Source organism: Tursiops truncatus, chromosome 16 (assembly GCF_011762595.2).
Source record: "Tursiops truncatus isolate mTurTru1 chromosome 16, mTurTru1.mat.Y, whole genome shotgun sequence".
NCBI lineage: Eukaryota > Metazoa > Chordata > Mammalia > Artiodactyla > Delphinidae > Tursiops > Tursiops truncatus.
Genome location: NC_047049.1, coordinates 71,103,336 through 71,122,542, shown reverse-complemented (window position 1 = coordinate 71,122,542; position 19,207 = coordinate 71,103,336). Strand labels below are relative to the sequence as shown.

The 19,207-nt window shown below is 40.7% G+C and overlaps 1 protein-coding gene across 5 annotated transcripts in view; it reads right to left on the bottom strand.

Annotated features, from left to right (window-relative positions):
• SLC16A9 (solute carrier family 16 member 9) overlaps window positions 1-19,207 on the bottom strand; it is a 68,693-nt gene that overhangs the window by 24,999 nt on the left and 24,487 nt on the right. For 4 of the 5 annotated variants that reach the window (XR_012326633.1, XM_073793570.1, XM_073793572.1 and 1 more), the window contains exon 2: window positions 12,674-12,906. The exons of the other annotated variant lie outside the window; for it this stretch is intronic. Coding sequence is in view for 3 of the 4 variants with exons in the window: in XM_073793570.1 (XP_073649671.1) it covers window positions 12,674-12,869 (196 nt within the window). In the remaining variant the exon portion in view is untranslated. The remainder of the gene's footprint in view (window positions 1-12,673; window positions 12,907-19,207) is intronic. 5 annotated transcript variants of the gene reach the window in all.

Sequence of the window (19,207 nt, the reverse complement as noted above, 5' to 3'; positions counted from 1 at the left end):
AGGACTTTAAATTTATGCTCCTTAAGGCATGTTAACTCTACAAGGAAACTCAAAGTTTGGGAAGATGGGGGTGGGGTGAAGGGTAATAATTTTCACAGCATGTACAACCAAAACCACTATTTTATAAAATGTATAATATTATCATCAATTTTGTGATAAATTCTTAAATCATGTTTGCCTAATACATGATTCTTTGAATAACATTAAGCCTAAGGAAGAAATGAGCAGAAATTCTTTGACAGATGAAAACAGCAAATTGAAAACTGGTTTTAAAAAACTTCTCACCTCACACCTGTCTGGCCTTTATCAAAAAGATAACAAATAACAAGTGTTGATAAGGATGTGGATAAAAGGGAACCCTCATGCACTGTTGGTGGGAAGGTAAACTGGTACAGTCACAATGGAAAACAATATGGAGATTCCTCAAAAACTTAAAAATAGAACTACCATACGATCCAGCAATTCCACTCCTGGGTATTTATCCAAAGAAAACAAAAACACTAATTTGAAAAGATATATGCATCCCTATGTTCAATGCAGCATTATATACAATAGCCAGGATATGAAACCAACTTAAGTGCCCATCAATAGATGAATGGATGGGGTATATATATACAATGGAATATTACTCAGCTATAAAAAAAGAATGAAATCTTGTCATTTGTGACAGCATGGATGGACCTAGAGAATATTATACTAAGTGAAATAAGTCAGACAGAGAAAGACAAATACTGTATGATTTCACTCACATGTGTAATCTAAAAAACAAAACAAATGAAAAAGCATATTTACACAGAAACAGAGTCATAGATACACAGAGTCAGAGAACAAACAGGTGGTTGCCAGAGGGGAGGGGCGTAGGGGGAGAGAGAAATAGATGAGGGAAATTAAGAGGTTAGAACTTCCAGTTACAAAATAAATGAGTCACAGGTATGAAATGTACTGTGTGGGGAATATAGTCAAGAATTATGTAATGTGTTAATATGGTAACATACTGTAATTACACTCATTGTGGGGATCATTTTAAGATGTGTAGAAATATCAAATCACTATGTTGTGTACTGGAACTAATATAGTGTTGTAAGTCAGTTATACTTCAAAAACAAACAAGCCAACAAAAAGGCTCATAGAAAAAGAGATCAAATTTGTGGTTACCAGAGGTAGGGGATGGGGGAGGGGGACTTGGACGATAGTGGTCAAAAGGTATCAATTTCCAGTTATAAGATAAATAAGTACGGGCTTCCCTGGTGGCGCAGTAGTTGAGAGTCTGCCTGCCGATGCAGGGGACACGGGTTTGTGCCCCGGTCCGGGAAGATCCCACATGCCGCGGAGCGGCGGGGCCCGTGAGCCATGGCCGCTGAGCCTGCGCATCTGGAGCCTGTGCTCCGCAACGGGAGAGGCCACAACAGTGAGAGGCCCGCGTACCGCAAAAAAAAAAAAAAAAAGATAAGTAAGTACTAGTGATGAAATGGACAACATGATAAATATAATTAACACTGTTGTGTGTTATATATGAAAGTTGTTAAGAGGGTAAATCCTGAGAGCTCTCATCACAAGGGAAAAAATATTTTTTTCTATCGCTTTAATCTTGTACCTATATGAAATGATGGAGGTTCACTAAACTTATTGTGGTAATCAATTCATGATCGATGTAAGTCAAATCATCATGCTGTACACCTTAACCTTATACAGTGCTGTATGTCAATTTTATCTCAACAAAACTGGAAGAAAAAAAATTTACTTTCACACCACCACCTGCTGCTTACTTAGAGGAAAAAATCTTGATGTCAGAGGTTAAAGACAAAGAATTTTAGAGCTGAATGGGGCCTTGGAAAGGGTCCAAAGACCTTATTTAAAAAATGATGAAACTGTAGTTTAGAAGGATCATGTGATTTGACCAAGAATCCATAGCTAATCAATGACAGGGCTAAGGCCAAAGTCAGCCCAGCATTCTTCCCAATTGAGATGTATTTCCATTGGTACCTTAATGTTTTTCTAGAAATATCAATTTAAAAAACACCTATGTACTTTTGTTAATATCTTACAGCCTAAGTAATTTTATGAATTTACAGAAGATGAAAACATGAGATTTATGTTCATTTTGGTGTTTAAAAGTTTAGAGCAAACTATTTTATTCTCATCCTCAGAACCAGGGTATTTCTAGACTTGATTGACACAGATTTAAACCACAATAGCCCCAGGTTTCATCAATAACAATTAGGGCAAAGTATAACTGGAAGTGACCAGTAAGTCACTTCGACAAAACTGACACATTTATGTGTTTAGCTCTTCCTAGTAACAGGCAAGTTCTCCAAGATGATAAACCATAGATTACTCCTCGGCACTGGACTAGTTTCGATTCAAGAGATTCATTAAATCAAAGGACTACTCTCAGGGGAGATTTCTTATGAGGCTTCAGGTCTTTTACTTTGCAGAAGGGACCTTTGGAACAAAAGGTACTTGTAATATGAACCAGTAACTCCACTCCTTGGAATCTATAAAATTTTAGAAAAAAAGGGAGGGAGGAATGTCATCACTGGGTTGCCAATTTTCCTATTTTGACAAGTAAAGACATTTTTAAATGTAATAACTATCTATTATCACTGTCATTTCATTAAAGAGGAAGAAGGAATATTTTAATAAGGAAATAGTGAGGAGGATACAATTTCAGCGTAAAATGGAAGCCAGTAAGAAGTTACACACACACACACACACACACACACACACACAGACACGCGCACACACACAGACACGCGCGCACACACACACACTACATATCACTGCCTTTATATTCATTTTGTTTGTTTGTTTGTTTTGTAATGTATCAGTCTGGCTTTAGAGTCAGGATAATTTTAACCTTATAAACGAGTTTGAACAGTGTTCCTTTCTAGAAACCGAGAATGACCTCTGGGCAAAGGCTAGTGAAGAAATGAGGACTTCAGTCCTACAGCCACACAGAATTGAATTTTGCTAACAACCTAGTGAGCCTTATAATGGACTTTCCCTCAGTCTCTGGATAAGGGCCGAGAACAGCTGACACCTTGATTTTGGCCTTCTGAGGCCCTAAGCAGCGTACCCAGCCAAGTCTGCCAGACTTCTGTCCTGGAAAACGGTTATAGAAATTATAACTTTTCCTTAGTATACAAATTTAAAGCTTACATTGTCCACTAAGCACAACTTTGGCTTAATGAAAAAAATAATATTTTCATTATCAATCAGTTCAAAAGAGTGCCTAATTTTCCTTGTGTTTTTTTTTCTATTTGAGGATTTTTATAAATAGGTGAAGAAATTTCCTAAGAAAAAAGAAGATAGTTACACACACACACTATATGTCACTGCCTTTATATTCATTTTGCCTTTCATAAAAAGTTTTCTTGAACTCACGGTTGTATGTGTATTGGGGTTTAGGGGCCATTATTACTATTACTTCCTTCTGTCTGGGTGATTAATCTTGATTGGTTGGATGAACGGAAAATGCTAAGTAGCAGAGCTAGCAATCAGAACAGAAGACGGGTCTGAGGATGGCAGGTGGCAGGTGGGGCACTAAGACGTATGCAGGGCTCTTAAATGATATTCCATTCTCCTGCATAGTAGCCTGGCAACATCTTTGGCACAATGTTGACACGTTCTCTCAAAAAAGGTAAGAACCTATATATTAGGGAGTAACTCTATAAACCAAGGGTCCCCAACCCCTGGGCCGCAGACCAGTACTGGTCCTGAGGCCTGTTAGGCACCAGGCCACACAGCAGGAGGTGAGTGGTGGGTGAGCGAGCGGAGCTTCATCTGCTGCTCCCCACCGCTCCCCATCGCTCCCCATCGCTCACATTACCGCCTGAACCATCTCCCACCCCACGGAAAAATTGTCTACCACGAAACTGGTCCCTGGTGCCAAAAAGATCAGGGACTGTTGCTATAAACCAAAGTGATGAATGAGGAACGAAAGGAGGATGCGGTCGGGCTTTCAAGCCCTACAACCTCTTAAATACAAAACGAAACAAAAACATAAAATCATTTGTTAATGGTCATCTGCAAATCAGACTGATTGATATCATTCTCAGCCAATGAGGGGAATTAAATGAAGGAAATGAAAATGAAAACTCTTGTGGAAAAAGTGTTTTGTTATGATCAAGGGTGAATTAGAAAATGAGAAGGATGAGAAGATGTGGCACATGTATACAATGGACCATTACTCAGCCATAAAAGAGAAAATAATGCCGTTTGCAGTGACATGGATGGACCTAGAGATGATCACACTAAGTGAAGTAAGTCAGACAAAGACAAATATCTGATACTGCTTTCTGTGGAATCTAAAAAATGGTACAAATGAACTTATTTACAAAACAGAAACAGAGTCACAGATGTAGAAAACAAACTTATGGTTACCAAGGGGGAAAGGAGGGGAGGGATACATTGGGAGATTGGGATTGACATATACACACTACTATATATAAAATAGATAACTAATAAGGACCTACTGTATAGCACAGGGAACTCTACTCAGTGCTCTGTAATGACCTATATGGGAAAAGAACCTAAAAAAAGAGTGGATATATGCATATGCATATGTATAACTGATTCACTTTGCTGTACGGCAGAAACTAACACAACACTGAAAATCAACTATACCCCAATAAAAGTTATTTTTTAAAAAAAGAAAGAAAATGAGAAGGATGAGTTGTTCTAAGGAAGTGAGAATGATGTACACGTTAAGGGATGAAATTGTTTCCTTTAGCCCTTCAGGGTAATGTGGGAAGAAATGGAGTTAAATTTTTGCTGGCTATTAAAATTAATAGGAAGGGGCTTCCCTGGTGGCGCAGTGGTTGAGAGTCCGCCTGCCGATGCAGGGGACACGGGTTTGTGCCCCGGTCCGGGAAGATCCCACATGCCGCGGAGCGGCTGGGCCCGTGAGCCATGGCCGCTGAGCCTGCGCGTCCGGAGCCTGTGCTCCGCAGCGGGAGGGGCCACAACAGTGAGAGGCCCGCGTACCGCCAAAAAAAAAAAAAAAAAAAAAAAAAAAATTAATAGGAAGAATACACATCTTTAAAAGTTTGCTAGTAACATAAATTTAGGTCTGCATTAATCAAACAAAAGAGTAAATATTTGACCATTACCATTCCTTCACTATTTACCAAGCCTCCATTAGAACAGCACTGCTGCAAAACAGAAAGATAAGGAGGCACACATGGCATTTTAAACTTTCTACTAGCTACATTAGATAAATAAGAAGAGGTAAAATTGATTTCAATAATATATTTTATCTAACCAAATACATCGAAAACATCATCATTTCAACATGATTAAAGAGAGATTTTACATTCCTTTGTTTTATACTAAGTCTTTGAAATTCACTGTGTATTTGTTACACTTACAGCACATCTCATCTTGAACTAGCCACATTTCAAGTGTCCAACAGCCACATGTGGCCAGTGCTTACTGTACTGGACCACACAGCACTGGAGGCCCATATCATGGTAGATAAGGACACAGAGAAGAAGACGCAAAATTTCTGACCTAGACCAAAAGGCAAAACAAACACATATCAAAACCTAAGGCCATGGGCAATAAGCACAAAAGAAAGGTTCAGATCATGTGTTTGGGGATTTCAGAAAAGGGAGATCACCATGGGCCAAAGAACTGAGCCTTGAACTGGGCTGTGAAGTATTGTCAAAAGAGATGAAAATACATTCTAAATGGAGAGAAGAGAACCATAATGTGGTTCTCCAAGTTGTAATTTTTATAAGACAGCTTTGGAAAAGAAATTATTCCCTCTGGGAAAGAAATCAACTTCCACGCACTCCTCTCTCCCAAAAAGTTTCAGAGAGTCCCCAGAGTGGTAGGATGGCCAGGCCTACTGTCGTAAGTATGCTGACGGTACAATGAGAAATAAATTATAGCAGTAACCAGGCTGTGTGCTTGTAGCACTGCAAGGATTTCCTAAGACAGCAGATTGATTAGGCCCACGAGTCCTATCCCTCTACTTACAAGGCGGGGAGCCCAACAAACTGGCAGGTTTCTCACTTCTTACTACCCCCCCTTTTTTTTTTTTTAATTTTTGGCCACACCCCGCAGCATGTGGGACCTTAGTTCCCCGACCAGGGAGGGAACCCGTGCCCCGCACTGGAAGGCGGAGTCTTAACCACTGGACCGCCAGGGAAGTCCCTGAGATCAGGAATTTTAAGTTCATCTTCCTGAGGAAGAAAAAGGCACTACAGAACCACATCCACTCAAATCCTTGCTCTCAAGTATACCGATCACCTTGCTTATCGGTCGCTTTGGTGTATCATGTCCATTTGCCTTCTTCAAGTCAGCAAAACCTGCCAAGATTCTCACCAAACCCTAGACCTGCCCAACACACTGGGAATGGGCCAATGTAACAGCGTCCTTGTAGGAGGCAGGAACTCAGTCCTACGCAAGGAGTTAACAGGGGGTAAAACTGTACAGATAATGCTGAAAGCCAGCTCTGCCTACACTCACAACTCATGCAGCAAGCCTGTTGGCTATACTGACTCATTATATTAACCTGGAGATAGAGGTACTGACTCATTAGGGATTTGAAGATCTTTGGAGGAATTAAAGACAAAAAAAAGAGAGAGGGAGGGGACTGTTAAATCTATCTGGAGTACAAAACTACAGAACAAAAGATCTCCCTGCTGTATCAGCACCTCTGTGGTCAGAAAAACGGTCCCACCCTTCTCCTTGAATGTGAACCATAACACCCAACCAAAGCGTGCTTTCTCCCAACTTAAAACAACATAAGGCCATGATCGCCCTTTAGTTCAGTTACCTTCCATTCCTTCTGAATCCTTCGGGTTTCGACCAGAGAAACTGAACCAGAAGAAGACTTCCATTAAGAGATTTATTGCAAGGAACTGGCTTACGTGGTTTTGGGACCTGGCTAGGCAAGGACAGCATCCACAGGACTAGGCCTCAGGAAGGGCAGATTGGAACTCTCTCCCACAGGATGAAGCTATAGCCGTAGGCTGAATTCCTTCTTCTGGAAAAGCTCATTTCTACTCATAAAGACTTTCAGTGAATTGAATCCGATCCACCTAGATTATTTAATATAATCTCACTTACTTCAAGTCAATTGATTATGGACTTGGAGCGCATCTATAAGATACCTTCACAGTGATACCTCCATGAGTGTTTGACTAACCGTGGAATGCAGCCCTAGCCAAGTAGACACAGACGATCACAGCTCCTAACACATCACTCCTTCTCCAGCCAAACGTACTCTACCAGACGGCATCACCTGCAGCGCGATGCCAGGGCTTTGCATACGGGGACTCTGCGTGGACTGCCCTCTCCACGCCCATGCATCTGGCCCAGCCCACCCTCCCCTCTGGCCCACTTCACAGCCTATCTCTATAAAACTCCAGAGACTGCCTTGTTCTTGCTATTCTTGGTACTTGTGGTAAAGTCTCAAGGCATTACTACCCTTTTTTCCTGTCTCTGCCCTGAGACTCTAAATCTCTTATAGCAGAGATGATGTCTGGGCCTCCCTAACACACAGGAGAAGAGATTCTCTGAGTGTGCGTGATGACGATGTATAACTGAGGGAGGCCGAATCCTTGATATCCAGCTTTATTCATCCTAAGGATCGTCTGGAAAAACAATTCAGATGAGAGGTCTACTTCTTAGTATTTTCTCAATTACTCAAGTTTCAAAGAGAAAGAATTAAGGTTATAAAGAGTATAAAGTTAAGAATTGCATGTCTTTCCGCTATTCTTAGCTACTGTCCAAATCTGGGTTTGATAAAGACAATGGGTGGGCTTTTAAATTCCAGACGCTTAGATACAATATTAACAGCTCTCCCTCCTGCCCATCCCCCTAGAAATGTCTTTGTCTTGCAGGCTGAAGGGTTCCTTTCTTTTGCAGATTCCAGTTTGGTTGGGAGAGTAATTTTATTTGTGGGGGATTGTTGTTCTTTAATAACTAATATTTGTTGAGTACCTACCACATGACAAGCACCATCTCGAGTATTCTACGTGGCAATCATATAAGGTAGGTACTTTTATTTTTTATTTGTTTATATTTTTGGCTGTGCCGCGCAGCGTGCAGAATCTTAATTCCCCAACCAAGGATGGAACCCACGCCCCCTGCAGTGGAAGTGTGGAGTCTTAACCACTGGCCCACCAGGGAAGTCCCAGGTAGGTACTTTTATGATCTCCAATTTAAAGATGAAGAAACAGACTTAACAGGTTAGAAAAACCATTGCTTGGGTGTCAATGTTTCTCTCCTTTTTTTTTTTTTTTTTTTTCCAATCTTCCTCTTAGACAATGTGTTCATCTTGGGCAGGTCACTAAAATTTAAGGACAAGAATGCCTATTTCAGTGTGTTATTATGAGGATCAACCAGGATCAAGTAAGTGAAGGTGGCTGGTATCGAGCCAGGCACACAAGGGGCACTTTTTGAACTAAAGGGACAAGTACATGAAAAGCAGACTTTGTATGTTGCTTAGCAAATGTACCTGTGCTGTGCTGACTCAATTATAAATCTCCAGAGGTCGGATCACAGGACTAGTCAAGGATGACACCTACCAGGCCTTCTCTGGACAGAACTGCGTAAAGAAAACAACGCATGTTCCTCAGCTACGATATGGCTTGCTGCCTCAGAATCATCTGGGGAGCTAGTTAAAAAGAAGATTCCTGGGACCACCCTCCGTCCCCACCCCACAGCACTGATGAGTAAGAAATTGGCTTTTTAGACAAGCTCAAGTCATTCATATATACTCCTGATTTTAAGAGCAACTATCAAAGATGTATTTATGTAAATATATACATACACATATATATAAATTAAATTCATTTTTATCAAAAAGGATGCAAAGATGTCCGTTTATGTGTTCATTCCCCAGAATTGGGGCCACTGGACACAATCTGTCATGGTTTACATGGCATACACAGTGACACGTTCCAGCGGAAACCTACAAGAGCTCCCTTTATAAATATGTCGACACCAATATACGTTTGAGAACCACCAAGGAGTGCAAGACTGCAATCTAAGTAGAGAGGGCTTAAGCCAGTGGTAGCTCCCAACTGAAAACCACTTTGGGGGCTTGAAAAAGATTCACGTATGTGGGCCCCACTATAGACTGACTGAATTGGAATGTCTGAGGGTCAAATCCAAGCATTTATATGCTGAAATCTTTCTACAGATGATTCTGATTATCTCCCTGGTTAAGAATCACTGACAATCGTGATGAGATGTACTCTTCCTATTTCCAAGGTAGGACCGATCCGTTTGTTTTTGTGTAGAAGGAAGTTGTCCACAAAGTAGATGATGAATGTGGCTCAGACACCGCTAGACCCCTCTTGCTAATACTGTATTACACAGCTTTCAGGATGTGTCCCTTAATTTATGCTATGAAGAGCCAAGGGAAGCCAACAACACGGATACTCAGTGGCCACTAACTAAAGTGCACACAGGCATGTGCACAAACACACACAAACACACACCCGTAAGTCTTAGCTCTCCAGTCATCATTTTTTTCTCACTGCTTCCTCATTCTGGAACCCTTTGGTCTCCGTATTCTATGTTTATTTGCAAAAGCTCTGATTAGCTGCTTCGAGTGTCTTCTCATCTAGCTGAAGACACTGAAGATAAGTTACTTGCACAAGGTCCCTCAGCTACAGGGTGGTACAGCCAGGACTCAGATTAGCTCTGACTTCGGCCCAACACTCCCCCAGTACTTGTTCATTCCCTGGACATTTGCTGGGATGCTCTCTCTCTCCAGCCCATCAAGCAGGGCTGGCCTCGTGGGCACGCAACCAATGCAGCTGCACTGGACTCAGCTCTGAGAAGGGCCATGCACTTGGTCTGCTGCCCTGCTGCTGCTGTCTTGAAATTCTTAACTTTTGTAACTGGAGGCCTTGCATTTTCATTTTGCACCTGGTATTGCAAATTATGTAGCTGGTCCCGCCTACAAGTGAAGGGGGCTGCTTGTGGCCCCTGAGACAGACTGGTCCATCCACTTAGGAACTTGCAGAAAGTAGAGAGCTGCAGTTCAGTTTTCAGAGTCTCAGCATCGGCTCTGACCACCAATACCCCATCCATCCCTAAGAAGATCTCAGCTTCCCTGAACACCTCAAACCCTCAAGTCTTACCTGGACAGACTTCCTGAAAAACAGTTTTGTTCTCCAAGCATGTGCTGACAGAGATAGCATTTCAATTACCCTTTGACCCGTGCTGGAAGGCAAGGTAATTGAATTTCTGTTTAACTTTGTATTTGCTAATAGAAATGATGACTAACTGGGACTTCCCTGGTGGTCCAGTGGTAAAGAATCTGCCTTCCAATGCAGGGGACTCAGGGTTCGATCCCTGGTCGGGGAACTAAGATCCCACATGCCACGAGGCAACTAAGCCCGCGCACTGCAACTACTGAGCTCTTGCGCCTCAATGAGAGAGCCTGCGTGCCGCAAACTACCGAGCCCATGTGCTCTGGAACCCGCACGCCACAACTAGAGAGCCCACGCGCCCTGGAGCCTGCCCACTACAACTAGAGAGAGAAAACCTGCCGCTACAACTAGAGAGAAGCCCGCGCGCCACAACGAAGAGCCTGCACCACAGTGAAAGATCCTGCATGCCTCAACAAAGATCCCGCATGCCACAACTAAGACCCGACACAGCCAGAAAAGAAATGATGACTAATTGGAGGACATTTAAAAATTCTCTTCTCACCGGATCATTTTCTAAAAATTATATTCTCAAACATATCAATCATCATCCACTTGTACTTTGACAGCTTTACAAACAATCCACATTTTGAAAAACTCTTTCAAACAAATCTTGGCAAATGTTTCCTGCTTTTCTGACGCTTATAATGACAGTGTTATTTTCATTTGTTTAGTTACGTTTAGTTCTCTTATCTGACATGGCCACATGATCCAGCATTGTTTTTCAAGTCTTGTTTTTAATATAACAAAGTAATTCATCAATTGGAAGCAACTATTTTTGTTTTGTTTTGTTTTAAGAAGTCCCCTTTAGTGATCAGGAAAGATAACAGATTTAAAAGAAGGAATGGCCAATGCATTTTCTTTGTAAATCATTTTAGAGTTGAAAAATACCTTATAAATCACTATATTCACTGTCCTTATTTTCCCCATAAGAATAGAGATTGTAAAAAAATAAAATAAAATAAAAAGAATAGAGATTGTGATTTGCTCAATGAATCATGTAAAGGTCATAGTTCAGGATTAGACTCCAGGGCTGCATCTTAGCATATCTGTTCTTCTAAAAAAATTTTTATTGGGGTATAGTTAATTTACAATGTTGTGTTAGTTTCTGCTGTACAACAAATTGAATCAGTTATACATATTCATATCTCCACTCTTTTTCAGATTCTATTCCCATATAGGCCATTACAGAGTATTGAGCAGAGTTCCCTGTGCTGTACAGTAGGTACTTATTAGTTATCTATTTTATATACAGTAGTGTGTATACCGCATGTCTGTTCTTAACTAGTTCCAAGTAAGTTAGACTGATGATCACTAAATACTACTGCAGAGCTCAAACTATGACTCCAGAAATTGAAGTGCATATGATTTTTGTCCTTAAAAAAAAAGCCGCTCTACTGTGCTGTCTAAAGGTGTTAAGAATCACTATTATATCATACTTGATGAATGTTTATCAAGAATATTACTTTTGGGGCTTCCCTGGTGGCACAGTGGTTAAGAATCCGCCTGCCAATGCAGGGGACACGGGTTCGATCCCTGGTCCGGGAAGATCCCACATGCCACGGAGCAACTAAGCCCACGCGCCACAACTACTGAAGCCCGTGCGCCTAGTGCCCATGAGCCACAACTACTAAGCCTGCGAGCCACAACTACTAAAGCCCGCGCGCCTAGAGCCCGTGAGCCACAACAAGAGAAGCCACCGCAATGAGAAGCCCTCGCACCACAACTAAGAGTAGCCGCCGCTCGCTGCAACTAGAGAAAGCCCGCATGCAGCAACGAAGACCCAACGCAGCCAAATATAAATAAATAAATAAAATAAATTTTTAAAAAAAGAATATTACTTCTGGAGACATTTTATGAAGGTCACACAAAATGCATCACATACATCTTACACATAACACTATATTTAAATCCTTAATGTCATGATCATTGTTGAGAAGGGACTACTCTTTGTCATATCAACTTTTTCTTAAGAAGGTGACACAAATGTAGGACATGCAGTATGATCACGGTGTATCCGAATCAGAGAGGAGTAATTATGAATCACAGAGGAACTGTTCCCAGGACTGCTGAAAAGTATTTGGTCCTTTGGTCACCAGCATTCATCGGACATACCTGGATCACTGCCCTCATACCCCTGTATCTTTCTTATTTGTGGAAACGTGTGTCTCACTAGACTGAGCCCCTTAAAGGCAGAAATGACCTGTTTGCCATTCATCCTTTCATATCCAGCATCTAAAACACTACCTGGCACACAGGAGCAAATAAATATATAAAGGAATGAATGAATGGACAACTGAATCTCTGATGGAATTCCTGTATTGTCACATAGATTTAGGACAGTGAAAGAGTGGTTTATAATGTCAGTGAAGGCAGCAAAGTAGGTGCTATACTTTCAAAAAAGAAAATAGCCTCCTATGTCTTGCACAATGTGAACGATGCAGCAAATGTAATTAAATGATTAACGAGTGAGGAGAAGCATAAGTTTCTCCACTTACTTGCAAGCAAGCCAACTCCACTTGCAAGGGATCCGACCCAGGCTGTTTTCCCCTTCCCTTCACCAAAGGCGTCCAGCCATTCTACGTACAAGACACCAACAGCTAGCGGAGATCCGTAACACAAAAACTGAGTAAAGAGGGAGGCCAGTACAATCACCCAGCCCCAGCCACCGTCAGGTGGCTTCTTAAATTCCATTGTAATGTGAGATCAAGGCGGTGTTTCTCTGTAGGTCCTAAGCAAAAACAAAAAGAAAAAAAGAAAAGCATATTTAGAGTGTAGCGAGGCATGGTATTTTAGATTAAAAATATCTCCTCCCAAATTGAAACATAAAAAAATTCTCTAAAAATATAAGAGGAAAAGGATAAAATATCATCGATATACCAAGTTAACTTTAAAATTTTGATTTCTGATTTGAATAAGTAATACTTCCACATGTTTCCAAAAAGATGTTTTTTATATCATAAAAAGGATAAATTCGGAGTTTGGGATTAACATATACACACTACCGTATATAAAACAGATAACCAACAGGGACCTACTGTATAGCACAGGGAACTCTATTCAATATTTTTGTAATAACCTAGAAGGGAAAAAGACTCGGAATCACTGTGCACCTGAAACTCACACGACATTGTAAATCAACTATACTTCAATTTTTTAAAAAGGCATGGAGTGTAGGGTGTAAAGTCTTCTTCCCAAACTTGCCCCCGTTCACCAGGTTCCCACCCCAACCCAAGCACAGGAAATCACTGTTTTTGGTTTTCTGTGGCACGTTGAGTTCCCCAGGACACACTCTTACTTTTTAGCAAGGGGAGGTTTACTAAAAGTGTTCTCTTTCTATGGAAGAAACCAGACAGCAGCAGGAGAAGGTAAATTACCATGCAGCTTAAGGAAGGGGATTTCTAAAGCTGGCTGACCCTTCAGAGTTGCCCTGAGTTGGGGGTGGGAAGCTGGCCCTTCACACCCCCATGTTGCTAATTCACTGATTGCAGGCCACCCCAGAAGGGGGCATGACCTCAGGTGAGGTGACTCTCTTCAAAAGAGGCAATCGTTACCCATGGGGTTTGTTCCCTGAAGGACATCTGTCAGCAGCCCTTCAGCTGCTTCAGCAAGAAATCTTTCATTCCTAAGGGGGTCTGGAGGCAGCACATCACAATGTTCACACTCGAGTATCCTTCCAGAGTTTCTTTATGAATATGCAAGCAAAACCAAGCAAACAGTCTTAGATTTCCTTTTTTCAACAAAAAGTGGATACTGTACATTCTGTTCCATGCCTTGTTTTATTCTTTTAACATCCTTGGGAACGCTTCCCTATCAACACATAGAGAGCATCCTTAGTCTTCTTTCTTAAATACAAACATATGGCTGTATACTTGTTTGTTTGTTTTCCTTATTGAATAGGCAAAACATTCACATCGTTCAAAAATGAAAAAAATGACAACGAATATACAGTCTCCATCTACCTAGTTCCCACCTAACTTCCATTCTCTCCACCAGTAACTAACGCTTCTTGTTTCTTTTATATCCTTCCAGAATTAATTTATGAGTACATAAGCTAACTCATATAGAGATTTCCTCTAATTTTTTTTTTTTTTTTTTTTTGCGGTACGCGGGCCTCTCACCGTTGTGGCCTCTCCCGTTGCGGAGCACAGGCTCCGGACGCGCAGGCTCAGCGGCCATGGCTCACGGGCCCAGCCGCTCCGTGGCACGTGGGATCCTCCCGGACCGGGGCACGAACCCGTGTCCCCTGCATCGGCAGGCAGACCCTCAACCACTGCGCCACCAGGGAAGCCCTCCTCTAATTTTTTACACAAAAAAATAGCATATTATATACATTGGTGTGTGTCTTGCTTTTTTTCACTTGACAAATACCTTGCAATGCATACATAGTAACCTTCCTCATCCTTTCTTTCTGCTACATTGTGTTCCAGTAATTCTTAATTGTTTAACCAGTCCCCATGGCTTCCAATGAAAAACAATGCTGCAGTGAATAACCTTACATACACATTTATCTTTCTACATACCTGTCAGGAATTGCTGAGTCAATTACAAATATACATTTGTAGCTGTAATTAGCATTAGCAAATTGACTTCAAGGGATTAAACGGATTTACAAGATCCCCAGCAACTTTGGGTGTGTTGTGAAACTTTTGATTTTTGCCGATTTGTTCGCTTTAAAACAGTATTTCATTATAGTTTTAATTTGCATTTCTCAACATTCTCTGAACGATGTGTGTCGTTCCATAGGTGAAAAGCCATTTGTAATTCGTATCTAATTCTTGGGAATATATGGGTGTTTCTGGATTTTTCTTTCTGTTCCACTGATCCGTCTATTCACTCACCAAATCACATTTGTTTAACTACTAAGTCTTTTTTTTCTTGCGGCTGCGCCACGAGGCTTGTAGGGTCCTAGCTCTCCGAGCAGAGATTGAAGCCGCGCCCTCGGCAGTGAGAGCGCAGAGTCCTAACCACTGGACCACCAGGGAATTCCCTAAGTCTTTTTAATATATTTTAAGTCCCAGTGGAAATAGTTCCTTCCCTCTCTCTCCATCATTGCACACCTTTTCAATATTTTCTTGGTTCCTCGTTTGTTTACTTTTTTATATGAACTTCAGAATCAGTTTGTCTGCTTCTACAAGAAATCTGATGGTGTTTTCATTAGGACTGAGTTAAATTATAAATTGATTTAAGGAAAAATACTCCTTTTATGATGTTGAATCTTTCTATCTTCCATTTCATATCTTTCCATTTGTTCAAGTCTACTTTTGTGTTCTTAGTGTTTAAAATTTTCCCCAACGTTTCTTTTTATTTTATGTTTAGATATCTTATCCTTTTTGCTAATATTATATTTGGGCTTATTTCTTTGATTTGTCTTCTGTTTGTATGTGTAAAACCTATTACTATCTGTATGTTAATTCTGGACTCCACTACGTTACTATAAAATCTCTTGTTTGAAGTAGATTTTTGCATGATTCTCTTGGATACATACAATCTTTAATACAATACAGTTATATAACCATCTACAAACAGTGGTAGTTTTACCCCCAACTTTGGATTTTTATGCGTCTATCTAACTTCCTTCTTTTGCCTTTGAGTGGGACAAGCATCCAGAATAACGTTAAATAATAAGAGTACACATCGTTGTCTAGTTCCTAAATTCAATGGGAAAGCCTTCAAGTGTCATGGTGCTGCTTCCGAGGCTGAGATAGATATATTTCACAAAGTTAAGAAAAAAAGTTTGTACTTTTGAGTATTATAATTAAGTTTGTTTTTTTTTTTTTTTTTTTTTTTGGGGTACGCGGGCCTCTCACTGTTGTGGCCTCTCCCGTTGCAGAGCAACAGGCTCCGGACGCGCAGGCTCAGCGGCCATGGCTCACGGGCGCAGCCGCTCTGCGGCATGTGGGATCTTCCCGGACCGGGGCACGAACCCGTGTCCCCTGCATCGGCAGGCGGACTCTCAACCACTGTGCCACCAGGGAAGCCCTATTATAAAGAATGTTTATTAAACTTTTCTGAAATGCATTTCCAGTGCATAGGGAGACAATTATGATTTGCTCCTTTTAATTTTCAATATACCAAAATCTGTGTTTTCTACTAGTGAACCATACTTGAATCAGTAGACTAAATCCTCCCTGGTTCATCCCCTACTTGGATTATGTCAGTCTATTTGAGGGAGGGTTAAATTCATAAGTGAGATTTGTCTCTTTTTGTTTTTAATTTTGACTAGGTTTTGGTATCAAAATGACATTTTAAAGGAATTTGAAACATTCATTCTTTCTAAGTTCTGAAACAGTTTACATGGCAATGGATTTGGAGGCCCAGGCCTGAACTTCCTGCCCCCAACAGGGCCTCCCACTTAACCCTCCCCTCCTGTCTCTCTTCACCATGCCAGGTTTACAGTCAGGTTCAACAGCCTTCTTTGCGCACAGATTTTTGCCAAACCATCCCCTTGGCTCTAGTTTCATCAGATAATAGGTAAAGAGAGTAGGAATATCATTCATCCGTTCATGCATATCCCTAATTAGATGGTGAGGCATGTGGCTACCTTAAGAGAGTCCTAGTTACACCCATCAATTTACCTGAGCCTCAGTGAATCTCTCCATTTTGACATTCAAAGCCCTGGGGAAAAATCACGTCACCACCTGCCACAGGATTTTGTACGAATTAACTTTCAATATTTCATAACTGAAAACTGAAAGATACAATTTGTGCACAAAAGCGTGGAGTCTAAAATCCAGTCTCCCAGAACACGATTGTGTTAGCAGGCAGAATACTCTAAACTTCCAAATATCAAAACCCTCTGAAGTGTTCAGATATGCCCCTTCATCAGAAGTTTACTCTCTCCAGTACCTACTCTATTGTAAAAGTAAATAATAAAATTCTGTTCCTCCTAATGACAACGTAGTACTCTGAAATTCCTGTTTAGAATGCCTTTTAAAGAAAAGATAGCCTTAATTTCCTAAACTAGATAATATATGGTAGCAATAGCCAAACACCTAATGAGACTAAAAGGCTGTATAAAAACAAATGCATAAGACACTGTCCTTCATTGAAATCTTCAAATTACAGCACTCCAGGAAAAGTACACTTACAAAGCACAGCACCACAATCATAAATAAAGCCAGTATTTTCTGGAGGGCAGGGGGAAGGCAGTGAAAGGGTGAGGAACATCTCCCTTGCCAGTTTGCAAACCGAAGTAGACAGAAATGCCTTTATACACCAAGTACCTTTGCCTTGCTTTGTTTTGCTTTGCCTCGCCTCGGGTGACATTTCAACACATAGGACAGAAGCCAGAGAAATTCTTCTCACAGTAAATATTTGGGAGAGCAAACCTTTGAAATACAAAGCTTCCATATATATCAACTTAGACTAGAAAGACGAGTTTTTATAAAGGGTTGGCTAAGAGCTTCTGACCTTTAATTGTCACATAGTTTGAGATACTTGTAGCCTGAAGAGAACATGGTGAAAAATACCATTTAGTGATTTCTTGTTTTCTGTCAGGGCAACACATTTCTCCCGTACTTTCCGCTATTCCTTAGATGTTGCCCACCTGCTAGTTCTCTGATATTCTATGTTCTGCAAGGTGATTTCACAAATAGACTAGCCTTTCCTCCCTGCTGTAATGGTACTCAATTTCCTTTGGAGCACGTGGATCTTCCTCATGGGTAGATGGTTGGTGGGACTATTAATCAAGGTTCCTTGATCTTGACCTATGGAGTAGAACCTGATCCAAACAAGGCCAGTAGGACCTCTCTCCCAGGATCCTGAATCTCAAGTGAAATCCTCTAATAAAAGAAAAATATTTGGAGTTTATTGATCCCAGTGGTGGTGCATTAAAGAAACCCTCTGTCAGATCCTACTACCTTTGCTCCCTAGGGGTACCCAAGCCTGGTTTCTCCAGCCTTCCATTTCATTCTATGAGCTAACATAGTAAATTATTTTGTTAAGTTAGCTGGTATTTGTTTCTTTTAAGTGCAACAGAATAAACATGTTGTGAGTATGCAGTAATTTCAAGTTGATTATTTTAACCATCCGTACCCTGCTTGATCCTATCTGGGCAAAAGGTTAAGCTTAAGAGTATAGTCTATGACCCCAAATACAGGAAATAGAGATACGCCATACCTTTTTTTCTGAAAATTTCATCTTATTAATCCTCCTCCTTGACAACTTATGATCCAATATGATAAAATGCCTTCCCTGGCATCCTTGTACATAAAAAGTCTAAATTAACTGAAATTTCCACTAAGCCCACTTATCCTAATATTTACAGAAATGCAGTGTTATAAAAATGGAATCTTCATTGAAAAAGCTTTTTGATCACTTTCAATTTAAATTATATTGCACTCAATACCAAAGGAAATCCGAAGGAAGATAAGACATCGCCCTTGCCATCTAGGAGCTTATAACCCCGTTAGGAAGGTAAAACACGCTCACAAGAGAGTATATAGTTACGTGACACAGAGGTGGGTAGATGGTAAACCTTCAGGAGTCAGAGGGAATGCAAGCAATCAGCGCAGGAGCAGGAGTGGAAGCCCTCAAAAGCAGGTTCGTTCTAAAGAATAATGTAGAGACTCATGAAAGGGGGGCTCAGACAAGAGGATCAAGATTAATATGGGTGTGGAATCAGGAAAAGGCTTAATAGGTTTCGTGTAAAGTGAAGAGGGCAGACCTTACAAGGCTCCCAGAGGAAAATTAGAAATTCCTGAAACTTAACAGTAAAGTGTCTCAAGAAGCCTGTGTTTATAGCCCCAAGATAGGATTCTTTTTACACTTTTTGTAATAAATCCTGGCACTAATAATAACCCATTTATATTATCTAAGTGGTGTGTTTTTTCCCTAAAAAAATAGCAAGATCAGTAAGTACCAGAACATGTTGTTTTATTCCATGAGTATATTCAAAGGTTTGGGAATGTATTCATATGACTGTATAAAAATATGCTTCTAGGAAACACATGCATTGTAGTATATTCTAGTACATCCTTTGAGAATTTGGAATCTTTTAACCTGTGTTAACAAATTCAGACTCTGCATGA